The sequence below is a fragment of the Danio aesculapii genome, chromosome 10 (assembly GCF_903798145.1).
Source record: "Danio aesculapii chromosome 10, fDanAes4.1, whole genome shotgun sequence".
Classification (NCBI taxonomy): domain Eukaryota; kingdom Metazoa; phylum Chordata; class Actinopteri; order Cypriniformes; family Danionidae; genus Danio; species Danio aesculapii.
This window is the reverse complement of record NC_079444.1, coordinates 16,704,527-16,725,178: the sequence shown is the minus strand read 5'-3', so window position 1 is coordinate 16,725,178 and position 20,652 is coordinate 16,704,527. Positions and strand designations below refer to the sequence as shown.

The 20,652-nt window shown below is 34.7% G+C and overlaps 1 protein-coding gene across 2 annotated transcripts; it reads right to left on the bottom strand.

Annotated features, from left to right (window-relative positions):
• Window positions 1-654: 654 nt before the first annotated feature.
• On the bottom strand, window positions 655-19,415 carry antxr2b (ANTXR cell adhesion molecule 2b). 2 transcript variants are annotated; one of them, XM_056466205.1, is made up of 17 exons: window positions 18,997-19,415; window positions 18,675-18,746; window positions 18,062-18,133; window positions 17,882-17,963; window positions 17,699-17,803; window positions 16,380-16,448; window positions 15,554-15,634; window positions 15,413-15,473; window positions 14,215-14,313; window positions 13,263-13,332; window positions 9,851-9,929; window positions 9,299-9,394; window positions 9,153-9,203; window positions 8,981-9,076; window positions 7,513-7,686; window positions 7,326-7,406; window positions 655-1,696 (listed from the first exon to the last, which is right to left on the bottom strand). In XM_056466205.1, exons 1-17 carry the CDS (start codon window positions 19,131-19,133, stop codon window positions 1,658-1,660), a joined length of 1,464 nt encoding a protein of 487 aa, XP_056322180.1. In that variant the 5' UTR covers window positions 19,134-19,415; the 3' UTR covers window positions 655-1,657. The 2 variants fall into 2 exon arrangements, with proteins under 2 accessions (XP_056322180.1, XP_056322181.1); XM_056466206.1 differs by lacking the exons at window positions 9,153-9,203; window positions 9,299-9,394.
• Window positions 19,416-20,652: the final 1,237 nt, after the last annotated feature.

Below are 20,652 nucleotides of genomic sequence, written 5' to 3'. Positions count from 1 at the left end.
ACTGTAAAAAAATTCTGTTCCACCCAATTCCTTCACATTGTCCCAACACAAATTGATTAAGTTAATGTAATCGTTTTTACAAATTTAAGTGAATTGTACTTAAACAATCAAGTTGTCCCCCAAAAGTTTAAGAATAGTGTTCTCAACTCATTTTAAATTAGTAGTTTGAACAAACAACAAAATTCTTATTTTAGAGTATACATACATGTATGTATTTATATATATTAATTTTGCTGTCTGCTTCCTAATCCCCTTTTACTTTTCAGCAGTTTAATGACCCACAAGATAAGAGATTAGGATTATCATTTGTAATATCCAGACACTCTAATATGCCATGATCAAACATTAAACAGTCTGTTGATTGTGCATCACATTAATCCCTGATTACCTAAATAATTTCTCTGATGCCCAGCAGATTTTTGCTTTCATTGTCAACAGTCTATATAAATCAAGCATATCAGTAATCAAAAATTCATGAAATTTACAAATTAACCACTTTACATGTTATTTTTATGCTAATATAGGTTACATGTTAGTTTGGATACATGTAACTGAAAAAACATTTCGTTAACAAAACACTCTCACAAGTGCAGTGATTTATTTTTGATGCATTTTTTTTCCATAATTAATTACTGATTAAAAGAAATTGTCATAAATAAACACGTCAATTAAAAAATTAAAAAAAAATCTACAAATAAACTGGAAAATTAACATCTTTTCATAATAAGAATGAAAGAAATGATGGACATTAAAATAATTGACATTTTCCTTCCTTTTCAAATTCACTCATATCACATTCACAAGAAGGCACTGTATTGTTTTATAGTTAGAAAACCTTAAAAAGGTAACTGTTACAAAAGCTGCAAAGTCAAACATATTTAAAGGCAAAAATCAGCAGGATATATACAGTTGAAGTCAGAATTATTAGCCCCCCTGAATTATTAGCCCCCGTTTATTTTTTTCCCGCCATTTCAGTTTAACGGAGAGAAGATTTATTTTCAACACATTTCTAACCATAATAGTTTTAATAGCTCATTTCTAATAACTGATTTATTTTATCTTTGCCATGATGACAGTAAATAATATTTGACTAGATATTTATCAAGACACTTCTATACAACTTAAAGTGACATTTAAAGGCTTAACTAGGTTAATTAGGTCAACTGGGCAGGTTAGTGTAATTAGGCAAGTTATTGTATAATGATGGTTCATTATAAAAATATAAAAATATATAGCTTAAAGGGGCTAATAATTTTGACCTTAAAATGTTTTAAAAAAAAAAAAAAAAACTGCTTTTATTCTAGCCGAAGTAAACGAATTAGACTTTTTCCAGGAAAAAATATTATCAGACATACTGTGAAAATTTCCTTGCTCTGTTAAACATCATTTGGGAAATATTTAAAAAAGAAAAAAAAATTCAAAGGGGGGCTAATTATTCTGACTTCAATTATATATATAAACAAACTCCAAAACAAACATAATTCAGATGTACAGCCTAGCACAGTGTATCCCAACAGATTCCCCAAACCTAGTCTGAACATGCCAGAAAAAAATGACCTTTTTGAACCCTCTGTATATACTTTACAAGTACAAACACTCCAAATTTCTAGGCTTTCCTGATAGTATCTTAAAACTGATCCAAGCTCACTGTATGTGGTCAGTGCCTTTGCACCCGCGTGAATTTAATGCATCGCCCCTGAAAGACAAAAAAGAAAAGAAAAAAGCATGATGTTATTGTACATTACAGATCCATAATGGAGGACTGACTATCCTTTAACCCCCTCTTACAAACACACTCATCTCCACAATCCTTTTAGCCCATTATCTCTCATAAATGTGAAATATGACAAATCAGATCTCTTAATGTCCCTGCCTCATGTTACAAGCTATGCCCTCATTTTGAGACTGGTGAAAGACCGTTCTTCCACCATTCACTGACTAGTCCATATCACATTAACTCAGTACTGATGCTAAATCACCCATGCTGGATTTTTTTTAATGCACGTCATATGGTAAAAAATAATTGTTTTGACAATATTTTTGTCACGCTGACGTGTACGTTAATTTGGAATAATTGAGCTCAATGGAGAGGAGATGTGATTTTAATTGGTGGTAAAGAAGCGGCAGTGATGGAGATCAGACAGGTTGATCAAGCAACACTAATGCTTGACAAACGCTGTTTGGACAGATCTGGTACCACGAAAGCAAAACAGGTACCAGTATTTAAAATTAAAGGCTGATTTACAACATGTCTGATGGGAAATAAACATATCCAACAAGATTTTATACAAAATGATTGTAGAAATGTTCCCAGTACTAGGTTGCAGCTGTGTAAAACATATGCTGGAATAGTTGTCGGTTCATCCCGCTGTGGCGATCCCTGATAAATAAAGGGACAAAGCCAAAGGAAAATGAATGAATGAATGATTGTAGAAATTGAGCATGTCAACATTGCTTTTGCAGTTAAAAGTACAGTCTTTTTCATACACATGAACGCTGGAAAGATTCATCCTTGTCCTGTGTCTGCGATTCTTCCAACAGAGTCTCATTGGAAATAGGTGCCTCAGCCTACATTTTTTAACAAATGTAAAAAAAAAAACACATTGCTCCTGTTGCCTTTCGTTCCACGTTTCAAATGACAGATCCACTGTTTACAGTTTTGCAAATCTGAAAGATGCTACTTACAGAATGATTTGTTATACATTTCAGATACATGTCCTTCTTGTACACGTCCACGAAAAGGCGGGGCTTGTCATACAGATCACCTAGCCCAGGGGCCCCCAAAGTCCTGGTGGGCCAGTGTCCTGCAGAATTTAGCTCCAGCTGGCCTCAACACACCTGGACAGATCTTTCTAGAAAGCCTAGCAGGAGCTCGATTAGCTAGCCCAGGTGTGTCTGATTGGGGTTGAACGTAAACTTTGCAAGACACCAGCTTTTTTTTTACATTGCTTTTATCTCTTTTGTAGAAGCCTACGTAACCAAACTTGAACCCATGCACTCTGTATCACAAGTACAACACTCTACAAAGTGAACCACCGAAAAAACTCATCACATCAGAAGATTGTCTATATGAAGAGATGGATAGGTGAGGCAAACATATATGATTACAAATCATAGACACCGTTAAGTTGTTTGTGGTTTTTATTTGTCGTTGTGAAAAAAAATCCTTTATTCATTGATAATATGTACCGATAAATATCATTAGTGTGATAAGTTGTTGGCATCATCCTGCCTTGTAGCATTTGTTTTACCTAGAAACTGCAGTCAAACTCATGTAGAAGTTCGTTTTTGCAGTTTCACAAAAAAATGTAGGCTAAAGCATGTATTTTCAATGAGTCTGTGTTGTATTTTTTTTCCCCAAATTGTTATATTTTGTAAATGTCAATCAAAAGAAACTGCATTATATATATATATATATATCAATCAAAAGAAACTGCATTATATATATATATATATATCAATCAAAAGAAACTGCATTTATATATATATATATATATATATATATATATATATATATATATATATATATATATATATATATATATATATATATAAAATGCAGTTTCTTTTGATTGACATTTACAAAGTATCGCAATAAAATTCACAAATCTGTAAACATTTGGCCATACTGATGACAAAATTATTAAGATTACACATGCTTTGAATTGTTTTTGTATTACTTAGGCTTCATTTTTACAACAACATAGCCAAAAATAAAAAAGTTTTTCTCTTGCATTTAAAAAAAGTGTCACATTTACACCATAATGTTTTCAAAATGACCCACGTTTACACAATATGGGCAAAAACACTGCATTACATAAGCCAGGCCAGCATTTGGTGCAGTCACCTTGTTAGTAAACAGTACCTGTAAGGAAGTGACGTCGTGCAATTGGTGACTCTGCACTGATGTTTATCTAGAAGTTTGCAATGTGTGTAAGATGCGCAAAGTATGTATCAAAGACTCTCGTTTTTGGGTGTTTTCATGTTTACATATACAAGACAATAGCAGCGTTTACAAAAACGTCCTCTTTAAAACCCATTTTCATGTTCATTTTCAGATTGTACCCAAAGTTTTCTTTTAATTCTTATTTCCATTTCAATCCATACAATTAGTAATAAAATAAAAAATAAAAAAATTATGTGATAAAGCAATAAGCCCCATATAATCATGGTTTACAGTGAATTTATAGCAGTTAAGAAGCTAGACATAAATCAGAACACAACCATGGCAGTTCTAAACCATGGCTTCACAGGGCTTATTGCTTTTTATTAAAAAGCTGTTTCATATATGTAACAAGATTTACAAAACAAAACAAATAAAATGGATGACGCGGTGGCACAGTGGGTAGCGATGTCGCTTACAGCAAGAAGGTCGCTGGTTCAAGCCTCGGCTGGGTCAGTTGGCATTTCTGTGTGGAGTTTGCATGTTCTCCCCGTGATCACGTGGGTTTGCTTCGTGTGCTCCGGTTTCCCCCACAATTCCAAATACATGTGGTATAGGTGAATTGGGTAAGCTAAACTGTCCGTAGTGTATCTGTGTGAATGAGTGTGTATGGGTGTTTCACAGTGATGGGTTGCAGCTGGAAGGGCATCCGCTACGTAAACATATGCTGGATAAGTTGGCGGTTCATTCCGCTGTGGCGACCCCAGATTAATAAAGGGACTAAGCCAAAAAAAAATGAATGAATGAATGAACAAATAAAATGAAAAAAGAAATATTCTTCCACCAAATAATGGAGTTCCTCAGAAACTGTTGTGGCTGCAACACAGACACATCAGCATACACAATGCCGGAAGGAGACAGGTGACAAGGCTCAACCAATCAGAATCAAGGACTGGAAGTATCTGTTTAAATCGTTCTAATCTCTTGGGCAAAACTTGTCTTATTAAACAGATGGTTTCCAGATACCTGAGGAAAAATTTGCTTTATTTTCCATAATTAATATTGCCCTAATATTTATATTCTTATTTTTTTTTCTTCGATTTTAAGAAAAACTGAAAATTTACGCATTTTAGCAAAATAATCTGCTCTACTTCCAAAATATTCTACCACCGCCTACAGTCAAACACTTCAACAATATTCACATTGTGCCCTAGAAGGACGTTGGGTTGAACTCAAACTAAGTGTGACAGTGAAATCAGCGAGAGGTCAGAGGTCACTCTCGGCAGTGAAGTGTCAGACGAGGGTCGCGTCAATGACAACTTGAACTCTGACAGTCAGGCCAACCTAATGATTGTAATAGCGACGACTCCCCTGATGAGTGTGTGTTTGAGGGTCAGCTCATGACCAGTCAGAGCACCCAACACAACTAACGAGATGTATGACCAGACAGTGTGTTTGTGTGCGTGATCTGCTCTGTCTGTGACAGGACTGTCAGCCTCGTCTGAGCAGCTTATTAGTGCTAATGAGCCCTTTCAGCAGGACCAAATGAGGTCCGAGTGGCTGCATGAGCAACACAATGGCTCTGTTTAAAAGCCTAGTGAGATGTTTATATATGCAGCATTTTAAGGCCCCTTTATAAAGACACTAAATACTGCTCTTTCCAGCGTCAGTTACTAGTTTGTTTTTAGCTGGACATCATCATACCCCCACCCCCCAGACCTCACACCCATCTGGGTCATGGCACCAAATTTAAGACCCTCAGTTCTACTGTCATTGGCATGCAATGCAGACACTAATAAGGATGCTTAAGTTGCTCTTAGTGGCTGGGCTTTCTTACACAAAATATCAACAAAAGCATTCTATTGAAAATGATAAGTGTCATACATTGTCTATATAGTAAAGCTTTAGTTCACCCATCATCTACTCATTTTTTAACTTAGAATGTTGGAATCCTGTAACCATTGATCTATAGTAAGAAAAACAAACAAAATGGAAGTCAGTGATTTCTCAAACTCAAACTGGTTTGGAACAAATTAAGGAAATGAGGGCAGAATTTTCAATTTTGGGTGAACTATCACTTTAAGAGTGCTGTTTTTATTGAGCTTATTCTACAACACGGAAGTGCGCTCGTTTTTGTGATTGTTTTAGGACTTCCGATTCAGTTGCCTATGGGAGAAATGACTAGAAATAATAAACGGTATACAATACATAAAAAGTAGAATAATATAATATGAAAAGATCAGTTTGCAACATCAAGCAGCATAACAAGCTGTTTTTAACCTCTAAAAATGAATGGAAGTGAATAAGACCAGAAGTTTCGAGCCTAAAAGATTCAAATGGCTGCGCCCGCTTATACGCGGAGGATAAGGTGAATAGGAAGAGTGCTACTTCTATGCCACATCATTTGTTCTCTATGTAGAATATTTCAAATGGTCATTAGACAAGTTTTGAAATAAATATTTTATTTATTTAATATTTTATTTATTAAATTATTATTTACTTCACATTTTAATTAGTTTTTTCAAAAGATCATAAGATCAAACGTTTTCATAAGATCTACTCCTTTTGCTAATTAAATAATTAACTAAAAAAACTATTTTTGTCCTGATTAAAATAAACAAACTGGCAAGCAAAAAGCTTACATATTACAATATTTTCAAGAACATAAGTTGTATAAAGCAACATATATACTGCAAGAAAACTATGCCAAAAATAAAATTGCCAAGGCAAATTTATGGTAATTAATTATAATTAATTATTGTTTATGAGTTATTAATTATTGTTTATGGGGATCCCACAACAATATGTTCTGATCTGAAAATTGTTCATTGTAAAGAATTTGTTGTGCAGCGACAGAAATTTCAATACATTTATAATGTTTATTAAAAGAATTCCAATCCGTGTACAGTACAAACACTAGACACTGCCTTCTTTAGTTATATGTATTTTTAATTTAAAAATTAAATGATAAAATATGATTTAAACACAAATTTGATTTATCAGTGATTTTTTTATTCAGGTCAAATGCAGTTTTCACTTGGTGCAATTGATTTTATTCTCTTACATAAGAGTGTGTACAGCCATTGGAACCTAATTGTGTCAAGTCTTCCTGTTTCAATCTTCTATTGAGTTTTAGGCATTAAAAAAAGATTGTTATATTATTTTTATGTATTACCATAAGTGAAGTTTCACAAACTAATTTCGAGAGGAGCATGTGATATGACTGACCGAGGCTGGTCTCTCACCTGTAATCATTAGCAAGCCAATCGGATTAATCCAAACTCACAATAAATAGCATGTCTAGCATTACTCCATCTTCATTTTTAAAGAACTCCCCAAATGAATCGTAAGCCCTCGATCGCAGAAAAGAGCTAACTTCTATCACAGAATAAGGCAAATAGGCTAATGCAAACTTTATTTAATGGAAACATGGCTACTGTACCTTATCATTTGCTGTAGGTCTCATGATTGCAACTCTGTCATATTGTCTCCGCAGCAATGCTGCCACAGCATCAAACCGTCCCTAAAAATGCCCAAACATTAAAATTACAGTAAAATACACAACAATGCTTTATCAAAAGCATATTGCTCAACACACACATCATCCAACATGTTGACTTTAAACTTACTTTAATGGGCGTGTACCACTTGTCTGGGACCGGGGCCTGAAATGTTGGTGGTGGTCTGGGAGGGGGTCTTATTACAGGCTCTTCAAACTCCTCCTCTGGCATTTTGACCACAGCATTTTTGGCTTTTGCTAACCGCGTTCCTTCCTCTGTAGAGCCTTTCTCACCCCAGCGAACCTAAAGATGTTGTAAGTGCCACCATATAGTATATTAGTATATCCACAGAAATTTACTTTTTGCATGTATGTCTTGTATTAAAGGTGACATATTATGTTTTTCATAAGATGTAAAATAAGCAACGAACCTGATCCAGAAAATGATCAAAAACATTGTCAAAACATTACATGTCACTTCAGTGAATCGACTGTAATCACACGAAGCTCCAAGAACACTTTTGTTCACCAAATAACTGTAAATATGAGTTTGTTCGCCAATGTCCTCACATTTACTACAGGCATATAAAGCTTGTGTGTTGCGCATAGTTAATGCACACCATGACCTGACACAGGATAGAAGATAGAGCCAAACAAAGTCATAACTACAGTTGGGTTTTTTTTACTGTAAATTTCAGAGAATTGGAATGACATGAGGATAATTAATTTTCATTTGCACATTTTTTTAAGATTTATTTTTGGATAGGACAGTATTTAGACAGGAAGCGAAGTTGGAGAAAGAGAGAGAGGGGGGTAGGGTAGGGAAATGTTCTCAAGCTGGGATTCAAACTTGAGACGCGCTGACGTGCTACTGCACCATATTTTGGCGTGCTAACCACTAGGCTATAGCACCAACTCATTTGCACGTTTTTAACAGAATTTTGTTTTCAGGGTGAACTCAGGTGAACTTGGGCAAGGACACATCAAGCGAAGCCAAACAATCAGTGTAAACGAAACTCAATTGTGTTGTAGCCTTGCGTTGGATCGCGTCTGGACCAAATAGTGGCGTGTGAACACACCAAAGAGACAAAAGCCAACCGAAATGAGAGCGGCATTCTGAGCAAGGGAAATTCTGATGCACACAGTCAAAGCATAAACAAAGCAGTGTTCAGTACCATAATCACAGTAATTATCACTCACCACTGAGGGATTCAGTCCGGCAAATATGTCTAATGATCATATAATTCATATCATTTACAAATATTTGAGAAATGTAACAAAATTACAGCGGGCCTCGTTGTTACCTTTCTTGGCTTGAATTGATTACTTGCTATGTAACTTCACTACATCAAACCCATGCTCTGACTGGTTATTAAATAACCAATCAGAGCACTCTCTTCAGCCAATGACCGACAGATTCCACAGAGATCCATGATCTGACATTAGCCCGATGAGAAACGACGTGTGGAACAAACCAAACCAACTAGCTTGACAGATGGACCAACGAAGCCCAATAGCCGACCATCGGCTTGGTGTGTCCCAGCCCTAAGCCTTCAAACAAGGAAAAATTATATGTCACCTTAAAAATGCTGAGTTACCTCCATGCGTGTAATACCACCAGGCCCTCTGCCACCATAATACGATGCATCCACTGTAGGCCATTTCTTTTTCGGCAAAGGATCAATCTCAGGCTCCTACATACACCAAGCATTTCAAAATAAATCACCAGTTCAGCTAAAACAAATATACTTTAAGCTGCTGTAAACCTACAGGTATTGGACGAGGAGGCGGCGGGCGAGATGGTGGTGGATCCCTGATAACCTGTTATAGGGGAAGAAAAACAACCCTTGTGAAGTTTTCTCATTAATATGCATGTATGTGGAAATAAATAGATGATTAGTTAATCTGGTGTTTACCACAGTGCAGCAGAGAGGCCAGAACCACCAGAGCAGAATCAAACCCACCAGCACCAGAAGCACCAGGATCACAATCACCGCCACCATCCCATCAGACTATGACGATTGAAATGATAGACTAAACATGTAAATGTCAGGAGTTATGTGCTTGAGCAAAACTTCTTTTGGGTTTTATTCTGTAAACTGCTCTTGAAATTTTGTCTGAATTTAAAATTAAAATGTACAAAATAACACAAAAGATTTCAGACAAGTTTATATTCGTTTTAGGCAACATAATAAAATAAAATAAAATAAAATAGTTTGAACTGAGGAAGAGTTTGAAAATCTGGATTTGGTGAAGTAAACCAAACTGACCAAACTAATTGTCAACAAATGATCTAAATCACAATATTTTCACTTGAAATTCAGAAGAAATGTTATCGGACCCTTATAGACTAAAACAAATATTAACATTTTAATCAAAACCCATAGGCTACCTAATAAATGTAGTGAATCCAAACTGAGAATTCTCTATTGGTCTCTTAATTATTTCCATACATAATATGTACTCACACATGTGGTGGCATATATTGTGATGGGAGTTGAAATGAAAGACTGGCCATTGTTTAGACTAATTAGCACATCGATTGATCTGTTGAGAGAAAGAAAGTCCATTATAACATGACTAAATGATAGACGGCCACTGTTTGTCAATCAGACCAACAGAGCATTGCTAAAATATATGCAAAAGAACCAGATAAACTGTAAGCAAGCTTTGATGTGTGCTTGAGAATGCCGAATTTAAAAGTTTTGCTGCTAGTACATCTTAGCACACTGCTTGCATGTTTTTCTAACATGAGGTATACAATGTTAACATGTTTCTAGCATCATGATAGAACTGTATTGTGTTGTAACATGCTGCTAGCATGTACAGTGCTCAGCATACAGTTGAAGTCAGAATTATTAGCCCCCTTGAATTATTAGCCCCCTGTTTATTTTTTTCCCCAATTTCTTTTTAACGGAGAGATTTTTTCAACACATTTCTAAACATAATAGTTTTATTAACTCATTTCTAATAATTGATTTATTTTATCTTTTCCATGATGACAGTAAATAATATTTTATTAGATATTTTTCAAGACACTTCTATGACATTTAAAGGCTTAACTAGGTTAATTAGGTTAACTAGGCTGATTAGGGTAATTAGGCAAGTTACTGTATAATGATGGTTTGTTCTGTAGACAGTTTGGAAAAAAAATAAGCAATTATTAATAATTTTGACTTTAAAATGTTTTAAAAAATGTAAACTGCTTTTATTCCAGCCGAAATAAAACAAATAAGACTGTCTACAGAAGAAAAAATATTATCAGACATACTGTAAAAAATTTCCTTGCTCTGTTAAACATCATTTGGGAAATATTTAAAAGAGAAAAAAAATTTAAAGGGGGGCTAATAATTCTGACTTAAACTGTATATAAGTATACCCCTCACAAATCTCTCTTTTAAATTCATACTTTAATAGGAAGCTATACTAGTCAGTACCGAAGCCAAATCTGGAGCTTATCTAACAAAATAACTTACAACAACTGTCCAAAAATTAGCACACCCAAGATTATGTTATAGAAAATATTAAATATAAAAAATTAAAAAAAAGGAAAAATCAAGAGAAGCAAAAAATTGAAACATTTTGTTGAAATGTTGTAGTTTGTATTTTTTTTTTTTTTTTTTTGCAATATGTTGCTTGAATGTAATTGTATTATGGTGATTAAAATATTATTTTAATAAATATACCTGTTTAATAAATCTGTTTTATTTAAATGCACCAAAATACATTGCCTATATTCACTGAGAATTGGATACAAATATTCATTTTCAAAACGGGGTGTACTCAATTATGCTGAGGACTGTAGTTATGTCTTGTTAGCCTTTTGCTAGCATGCTGCAGCACATTACAGTTTTTCTCAGTGGCTTTGGTGCATTTCTCACAATACTGTTTACATTTGCACAACAGTTAATGCATTTCTCAAAATAATTAGCACAAACTGCAAAACCTAGTTGATAACCTACAAAAGCATCACTTGTTTAAAATGGATACTGTAGTTCATTCCTCAAAAGCAAGTATCCATGCCAATGAAAGTGTCAGTGTCATCAAGATGAAAAGTCCTGACAACATTGTTTATGAACAAGATAGTCAAATGGCTATCCAATTTTTTCCAATCCAAAAAAATCTGAATTTGGTGTCATTTCCTGAAAATGCTCAAGACAGCACTATATACTATTTGCACAGCCATTTGAAAACTACAGTAAAATAAGACATCACTGCATTTAGTGAGGTATCTGAGCACAAGACACTGAATATGTATGTTTCACATTTTTACTGCATTTGCTCTTTGCAATTCTAATTTATTCACAGCATTGTGCAAAAGAATAAACACACGCTTATTTACAACAAACATAAACTTCCTTGGGGTATAGCTGTGCACAACTGTAAACAATATTGCAGTACATATTAAAACATACATAGGTCTATAAATCATTCATGAAATTGTTCAATTTACAAGACATTTTCAGGAAAAAAAGATTTAAAATGTTTTATAAAGTTTGCTTGACAGATTTGACAACTAGTTCAACATTTTGTATGTAATGACTCAAGTAATGTAATGAGGACTATTAGCTTTATATGGAATGACTATTCAGCATTCACAAGTTTAGTTCATTTTGACTGACATGACATAAGCAAATGATGATGTTATAAAACAGCAGAGAGCTGTATGAAACCAACTGATGCATGTCCAAAAGCATTTGCAATTTGCTCGAAGGAATGAGAAACTGCTACTATGATGTGCACAAATGACTAATTGTTTTGAGAAATGCATTAACTGTTGTGCAAATGTAAATAGTGTAGTGAGAAATGCACCAAAGCCACTGAGAAAATCTGTAATAACATTAAAAACATGGCAAAACATGTTTCAATTTATTACCATAATGTCTTAACATTTTGCTAGCCAGCTAGTGTTTTCACACACACTGCTAACATGTTATTTACAATATTAGCACATTGCTTGCATTAATTAGCATTTTTCTACAGTATTTTTATTCACAATGCTAGCATGACTATTGCTAACATTTTTATAACATGATCAACATAGTGTCAGCATGAATTAGCAAGGATTTTCAGAATCCTTCCTGCATGGATAACATATTTTCAGTATGAATTAACATTTGACACCATGTTTCCTTTTTTGCTACCAATATGTTAAAACAACATTGGTGTCTAAGATGGCTAACTGGTTGCTAGTATAAATTAGCACATTAATAACTTGCTTCTAGAATGTTTTAACATGTTTCTAGCATTAATTAACAAATTGTAATCATATATTAGCATATTAGCTCTAACATTGCTAACATGTTTCTTGTGTGAATTAGCATGTTGTTAAAATAATGTTAACATGAATTAATATGCTGCTAAAAGTTGAAATAGCATGTTCAAATGTTTCTAATGTTTAGTACTTCTCAGGTGAAGTAATGCTAATGAATTAGCATGCTGCTACCATGTAACTAACAGGTTTAAAAAACATTAAAACTTTGAACACATATTATGTTTCATATATGTTTTATCACATTGTTGGCATGTTTCTAATGTTTTAAGCATGTCCTTAGCTGGTTGTTAGCGTTGCTACATTGAAATTGTTGTATTTTGTAAGAAGTGGCTTTCATTTTCTGAAAACAAATTTGCCAAACGGTGATTCATTTTGCACGTCAAGGCAGTCCACCACGGCAAACAAAACTGTGCCACCGTCACACACAGTGCTTTGTTTCAGCCCTGTGCTGAGCCTGCTTCTTATCAGTTGTCTATTAGCTAAGCTATAAACAGAAACTGAGATAAACCCCCTGAGAAAAAATGATGAACTCGCTGTCTTTGCATGTCGGCCTGTAACAGCTGCTGCTCTGAATGGAGGGCCACTGTTCTCCGATTGCCACTTACTGTCCAACCTCGGTCAGCACTGGAGCAGGACACAGCACGTAATTATCCTTCACTATACTCGGCCTCTCATCTAGAAGGAAGAGAGAGCAGCATGAGACTATAGTGAAATGCCAAATACTGGTGGAAACACAGAGGCTTTATTTAAGGATGTGGCTCAGTACTGCTCCCTCATCAGCTAAAAAGAGCTTCTGGAGGCCATGTGGATTTTAGGATCTCACTTGGTTCCAAATAAAATAATAGCATTGTTGGCAAGCCTTATTAACATCTGATCTATAAGTTGTACTAGTATCTATTTCCTTAAAAATACTAGTAGCTTTTCCATTAGGTACTTAAGGATTAGCTACCAGTGCTTTGGCTGCTAGTGCCTTTTTAAAAGATACTAGTTGTTATTTATTAGATACTGGTACTTAATCATTAGATACCAGTAATCTGAACAGACTAGCTCCTATTTGTTACTTAGTAATACTTATTCTTTATATAGTAGTGCTTATTATTACATACTAGTACCTGAAGAATAAGCAGTATTTAATAGAATAGTTAATAGTATCCAAAAATAGGTACTAATAGCATGAATATAGATATTAGTATGTACTGATGGGTAAAAAGTAATATATTAAAAAATGTATGCATGTCAAATTGTTAATAAATATATTAATATTAATAATTGTAGAAAAATAACATAACACACACTTTACATTAGCACTGTAAAAGTATGTGTTATTTTTGCATTTTTGTAAGATTAAGATCTTAAGATTGTAATATATTAATATTTAACCCAAAACTGTTAGCATTTTTTTACATATTACATAATTAAATGGCTTGCCATAAATTCTGTGGCTTTCCATGCCTCTTGTTCATTTGTTGAATAGGGAGATGAATTATATGGATTGTTTTGTAAGACCGGGCGGTCTTTTTTATTTTCATAATAGATGGAATGCACTGAATGTCTTACTGTAAGGATCCTGTTGATTGACAGATAATGTGCAGACCACACCCTCTGAGGTTCTTCCCTGAGTAAACCCTCTTCCTCTCAAAACAATGTTGAAGGATTCTAGAACACAACGTTTATGCTGAAATTAGTCATGGCTTTGAATCCAAAGGGGAGAAAAGTTTACATGGATCTTTCTATGGGTTGTTTACACAACATAATTTTACAATAAAATTAGAAACCATAACGCATTTTGGTAGCCTGAAAATTAAGTTTTTAAAAAAAGTCTTTTTTTTTTTGTGCAGACTTCAATGGTGTTATTTTTGTAAAATGGTTTGACTCTTCTGAAGCAGAAAAATACCATAATATGTAGATACTGCATATATTTAAGAAACATGCACAGTCCAAAGACATGCGGTACAGGTGAATTGGGTAGGCTAAATTGCCCATAGTGTATGAGTGTGAATGAGTGTGTATGGTTATTTCCCAGAGATGGGTTGTGGCTGGAAGGGCATCCGCTGCGTAAAAACATGCTGGATAAGTTGGCGGTTCATTCCGCTGTGGCGACCCCGGATTAATAAAGGGACTAAGCCGAAAAGAAAATTAATGAATGAATGTTGAAATGCCTGTCTTTGTTTTGGTCTCGATAACCTGCCCACTGCCAGTTTACCCAATTATATTTTTGACATCCCAGGTCGCCTAGGTGGAAAACAGCATATTTAGTTTAAGTCATGAAATCTGCCTCAATGTATGTGGGTGTGGCTGAATTATTTTAGCAAATAATATATATAAAACAATTGTTAACATTAGCTGAGCATCTTTAATTGTAAGGCTTGATCGTCAGGCATTCTTGCATACTTGCATTGTATGTGTAATCAATCTGGCAACCTGAGTTTGCGCCAACCCGACTTCAGAGCGACTGGGTGAAAAAAACACTTCCCAATATTTTGAATTTGGACTGAAATACCTAGTTTAGCCTACATACTTTAATCCTACATACTTTGCATTAAAAATAACAGCAACAATGGTGGACTACATATCGCTTCTGTACAAAAGAGACAGGGCTGTCTACTGGACTTGCATGAACAATACATAATTGTTTTGTCGTTTTACTGAATGAATGAGGATCATTTTGACATCTTTTCAAAAACACATTTCCGAAAACTTTTCAATTTTTAGTGCATCTCTGTTGTGTAAACATACCCTAAGATGTGTTTCATACCATTCACGCAAATGCTGGAGGGCTCAAGCTTAAAAACTTCTACACAGGACTTCTGTAAAATCTGTGCATACATATATGTGTTAGAAAACAGCAGATAAACTGCATGTGATGAATGGCATTTTTACTGATGATAAATCTCACCGAATTTACAATGTTTTTGAGGGCCTGGAATCCATCCACCACAGGAAACACTTGATCTTTGTTGTCTGCAATTTCTGTAAGCTGAATCATTTGATGACATGATAAAAGACTATCATAGAATATTAATTATTTATTTATCCATTTTTTACCGATTTATCAACAAGAATAAGTTACAGTCCATGAATGGGTCATTATTTGACCCATATTTTGACATTTTATTTTCAAAATGTAAATTGACCAAAATGGGACATCTTGTCTTTGACCCAGGTCTCAGTTCTTGATGAAATACTGCTACCATTCCTCAAAGCAGACTCAAGCTCTTGCTAATGTAAAATGGGCCGGAAAGTGCTCTGCAGAATCCAATTACTCTCAGCATTCTGCCCGGACAAACACATCAACCAAAGTCAATATAAAAGATCCTCTGTTGCACTAATGCTCTTACTACTGCATATAAATAAAACAATACTGTCATGACAACAACAAAATTCTCATTTCAACAATTAAACCCATGCACAGCTAACAACTGAGGAACAACAATAGACTCAGACTGAAGAGAATGTTATAAACTGGATTTTTTTTTTCTGATAGCTTCACTTATGTTTGAGTTTTTTCGATGGTTTCCAGATGTTGCTGACATACTAAGGGTGTTCGTTGTTATATATAAAGTAGCTAGAGTGGTCCACTTCTAATTCTCTATGATATTATATTGTCTTGATAATATATATGATGTAAGAATATGGATTTTTCTAGCTGTTTTCAACATTTAATATTAAGCCCTATTTTTAAACATATTCTATGGCTTCATCTCACTTTTCAAAAGTCTTACCTGGTTTGCATCAAAATCCTTTACGCCAACACAATACACCCTTGCTCCATATTGTCTCGCCAGATCAGCCTGAGAAAATAAAATGAAAATAAAATGAAAATAAATAAATAAATAAATAAATAAATAAATCAATGAATAAATAAATTAATTAATTAATAAATTAATAAATGATTGTTAATAACTGTTTTTAAAAAAATAATGCACACTTTATTTAAATATACCCATGAAGCATGAACAAATGCATCGCAAACAAGGTGGAACAAGTTAATGGGGTCATATTATTTGTTAAAATAACTCACAAATGTCCCAAGATTGAGTTTCAGCTCATAATTAGTCTGTGCTTCAGTTACTCCAACAACCAAAAAAATAAATAAATAAACATCTGCATGCATTTTAAAGTATTGTCAATTTAATTTCTTATGATGCAAGGACACAGAAAATGGCACTGCATCATGACTTTTTTTAATAATTATTTTTTGGGCCGTTTTTAACCTTTAATGGACAGGACACTGGCGCCAACTGTATCATTAGATTTAAACCTAAATTAATGTTTTCTTTGCGTCAGGTCAGTTACACACACACAAACACAAACCCACACAAAACACACGCAGGAGGTGTGAATAATGTTAATTTAACCTCTTAACACATACAATCACTCCAGTATGATCAGCATACAATCACACTGGTGTGATTAGAATGTTCAGTGTGTCACGTGATCTGCTGCTAAACTCAAATCAGCTTTTTTTTTGCAATGACTTGTAATGAGCCAGAAAAAGATGCATTCAACCCTTGTCATAAATCATAATACCGGGTGGTTCAAAAAGAATACCATAACTTTGTGAATCTATTTAATCAAAGAAACATGATGGAACCTTGTGTAATTAATCAATGAACATTTTTTTTTCAGTAGGAAACAAGTTCATACATGTTCAATATGACCCCCTCCAGATACTCGAGTGACATCAACCCAAAAGTTGTGGTATTCTTTTTGAATCACCCTGTATATCAATGTTTTTAAAAAAACTGCATTTATTTTAGCTTTCCAACATGAAATAGACATAAGTCCTAACAAAACATAATATTTATGGTTTGTAAAATACACGCTAATCTCTATGCACAATAATAGATTATTTTTTCATTAAACAGATGATGTGTGTCATTCACATCAGAAACACATTCACAAAATGTACATATACAGAACATTTAGAACGTTAGGAAGATGACAGTGTGAAAAGCATAATAAGACCCCCTACAATATCTCAATGCTTCCATAGATTATGCAACACAAATGTCCACATATATGTGGTTTGCTACTGTACCTCTTTTATAGCAAGTTCATTCATAAACACCTCCAGCTTTCCATCAGTCAGTGCAATAATGATGCTGGATGCCCTTGCACCCTGGGAAGTCATTTGCTCTATTGCCTAAAATATATTTACATCTATTATGACCACATAGTAGATCAATGAATGCTTTTAGATGAGAAAATATTAGCTATTTACCTTTTTTAAACCCTCATGCATGTAGGTATCACCCGCAGGTCTGATCTTGCTCAGCTGCTGCAGACCACTATCTATGTCCACCCTAAATGCCCACACACACAAATAAGCTTTATGCTTTTAATCAGTGGTAAAGAAAGAATTTTACTGTGGTAAGGTTCAACATAATAAATGAAATCACACCTGTCTCCAGTGAGAGGCAAGATTATTTCTGCACTAGATGAAAAGACTATGAAGGACACCCTCATTTTCGGGCTAAAGAAAGTGAAGACAATCAGTTAAGAACTGTAAAATCAGTTTAAGGCAATACAAAACATAGCAGATATTAGTCTAAAAGTCGCTCTCAACATATTTGCTAACAGTATTGCCACTTGGGCATTTAAGAATTTTAGTTATTCCTCAAATAAAGAAAGACAAAAAAACTTTCTCTTGAGTATATCCGGCCCTTTACCCTTTTCATGAGTAAGAAAAATTATACTGTATCATATACACTGTGACTGTTTAGCAGTGCCATGATTGGTGTAAATTACTACTATGGCACTATTTGAGGTTGACCATTGTGCCCTCATTTCTAAACTTGCATTAACTGGGTCACCATACCACACACTAATCCAAACACACATATTACAAACACTGAAGTTAAACATAGTAATCTGAAATTAAGTTATATTTAGTTTAACACATGTGCAGGAGGTTAGGCAAGTGGTACAAGGCAAGACTTTTAACTCTTTAACCCATCCAATAGCTTTGATTGGTATAAAAAATGAACTTATTAAGAAGTAGTTTAGTTTCTTACCTTACAAAACGATTCGTAAGTTGTTCCACAAATCCATAGATCTCCAGCCAGTTGTCAGACACACTGCCTGACCTAGAATGATGGTGAACACTCAATGCTTTACAAGATAAACAGGGCCATATAAGGGCTCCTGAGAGCTTTGCAGAAAAAAATAATAAATTGTGGGCTACTTAAAAATACCAGGACTACTAATGAACTCACTGGAGTCATTATTTTATTGATAATATTTCAGTCAAGTGTGAGAACACGTGTTTGTACATTTTATAAACACACAGCCTGTAAAACATGGGCATATAAACCTACAAAGGCATGTCAAACTCACCGATCCAACACAAAATATAAATCAAAGGCTCCATGGCAAGACCCATCTTCTCCTGTCCCGAATGGAGTCAGGAGGGAGATGCAGAAAAGTTGGAGGACCCAATTCGCTTTAATGGCATGATTGCTGTCTCCTCTCATTCCTGTCAGGTACTACACGTCGTTATTATGGGAATACATCAAATCCAGTAGTGGAAATGTAGTTGACGCGCGTGGAAGAAGCGCGCAGTTCTTTACTCCTGCATGACAGCGCGCGCACCGCCGAACAATACAATGTTTACGAAGCCACTCCTGCAGCGCTCTTCAGGAAATGCTATTCGTCTCATTTCCTAAGATCCATCTCTTCAACTCGAGATTAATTTAATTCCGTTTAGTTTTTCTTTTTTTATTCAAAGAGGGTCCGGTTTTTAGTGCACATGAATACATGGGTTGGTGCGCATGCGCTGAATGGGCTGCTGCGCTCTCAACACTAACAAGATCTTGTGATCTTACAAGAGGACAGGCCAGGGGTCGGGGATAGTTTTGTTGAGACAGGAGAGCAGCATAAATCGAATATATTAAAAGGAGTTGGCAACAATATCGCTTTAAACAGATACAAATATGATAAACAATTTACTGACACAAAATAAACACCATGTGGGCTATTTGTGGACTTATAATTTAGCCAACTGTAACTTTGAATGTTTACAAACAGAAAGACAGCATGCCTCAGATCTTATGTGATATTAGACTAATTGTTTTCTATATAATGTCACATTATTTCTTAATATTTTTGTTACTGTTATTATATCATCATAATTGTAAACAACTTTAGAATTACAGGGGAGAGTGGGGACGGTTTCAACACGGGGCAGTTGCAGCAAGACTTATTCCTCTAGGAATGAGCTAGAGTGATTATATTCATACTACATATTCTCAGTTAGAACCTCCTTCAATCTGAGAGAAATTAGTCAAATGTCACAATTCCTTCATTATAAAACTCAATTTGAGGTTAAAAAAGTATTTTATTTAATGTTCAGAAAATTTCTCATACTGTCTGATCTGTTTTTGTAAAACATTATTTATTTTTGTAAAAAAAAACATTATTCATCACTGTTTTCTTAGCTTTAAATGGGTATAGCTATCAAGCATTAAAGCATTGTATCTCCCTTGCATAGACAGTTTAATCAGGGTTGCAACTGTCCCCAATTACAGAATTCATTTAAAACTTGCCATATTAACACTGTACAATTTTAATTTTATCACAGTTTGAATGTAGGTTAATTTGAAAAGATGAATTCTTTGATTAATTAATTCATTATAAAGTTCAAAATACGTAGTTTAGTAAAGGTTCAGTCTAGATTTTCAGTAAAAAAAAATGTTCAGTTTTTTTAGGCCTAATAATTGGTTGTTGCTAGTTCTTTTAAGCGACGCAGTGGCGCAGTAGGTAGTGCTGTCGCCTCACAGCAAGAAGGTCGCTGGTTCAAGCCTCGGGTGGGTCAGTTGGTGTTTCTGTGCGGAGTTTACATGTTCTCCCTGTGTTTGTGTGGGTTTCCTCTGGGTGCTCCAGTTTCCCCCACAGTCCAAAGACATGTGGTACAGGTGAATTGGGTAGGCTAAATTGTCTATAGTGTATGAGTGTGTGTGGATGTTTCCCAGAGATGGGTTGTGGCTGGAAGGG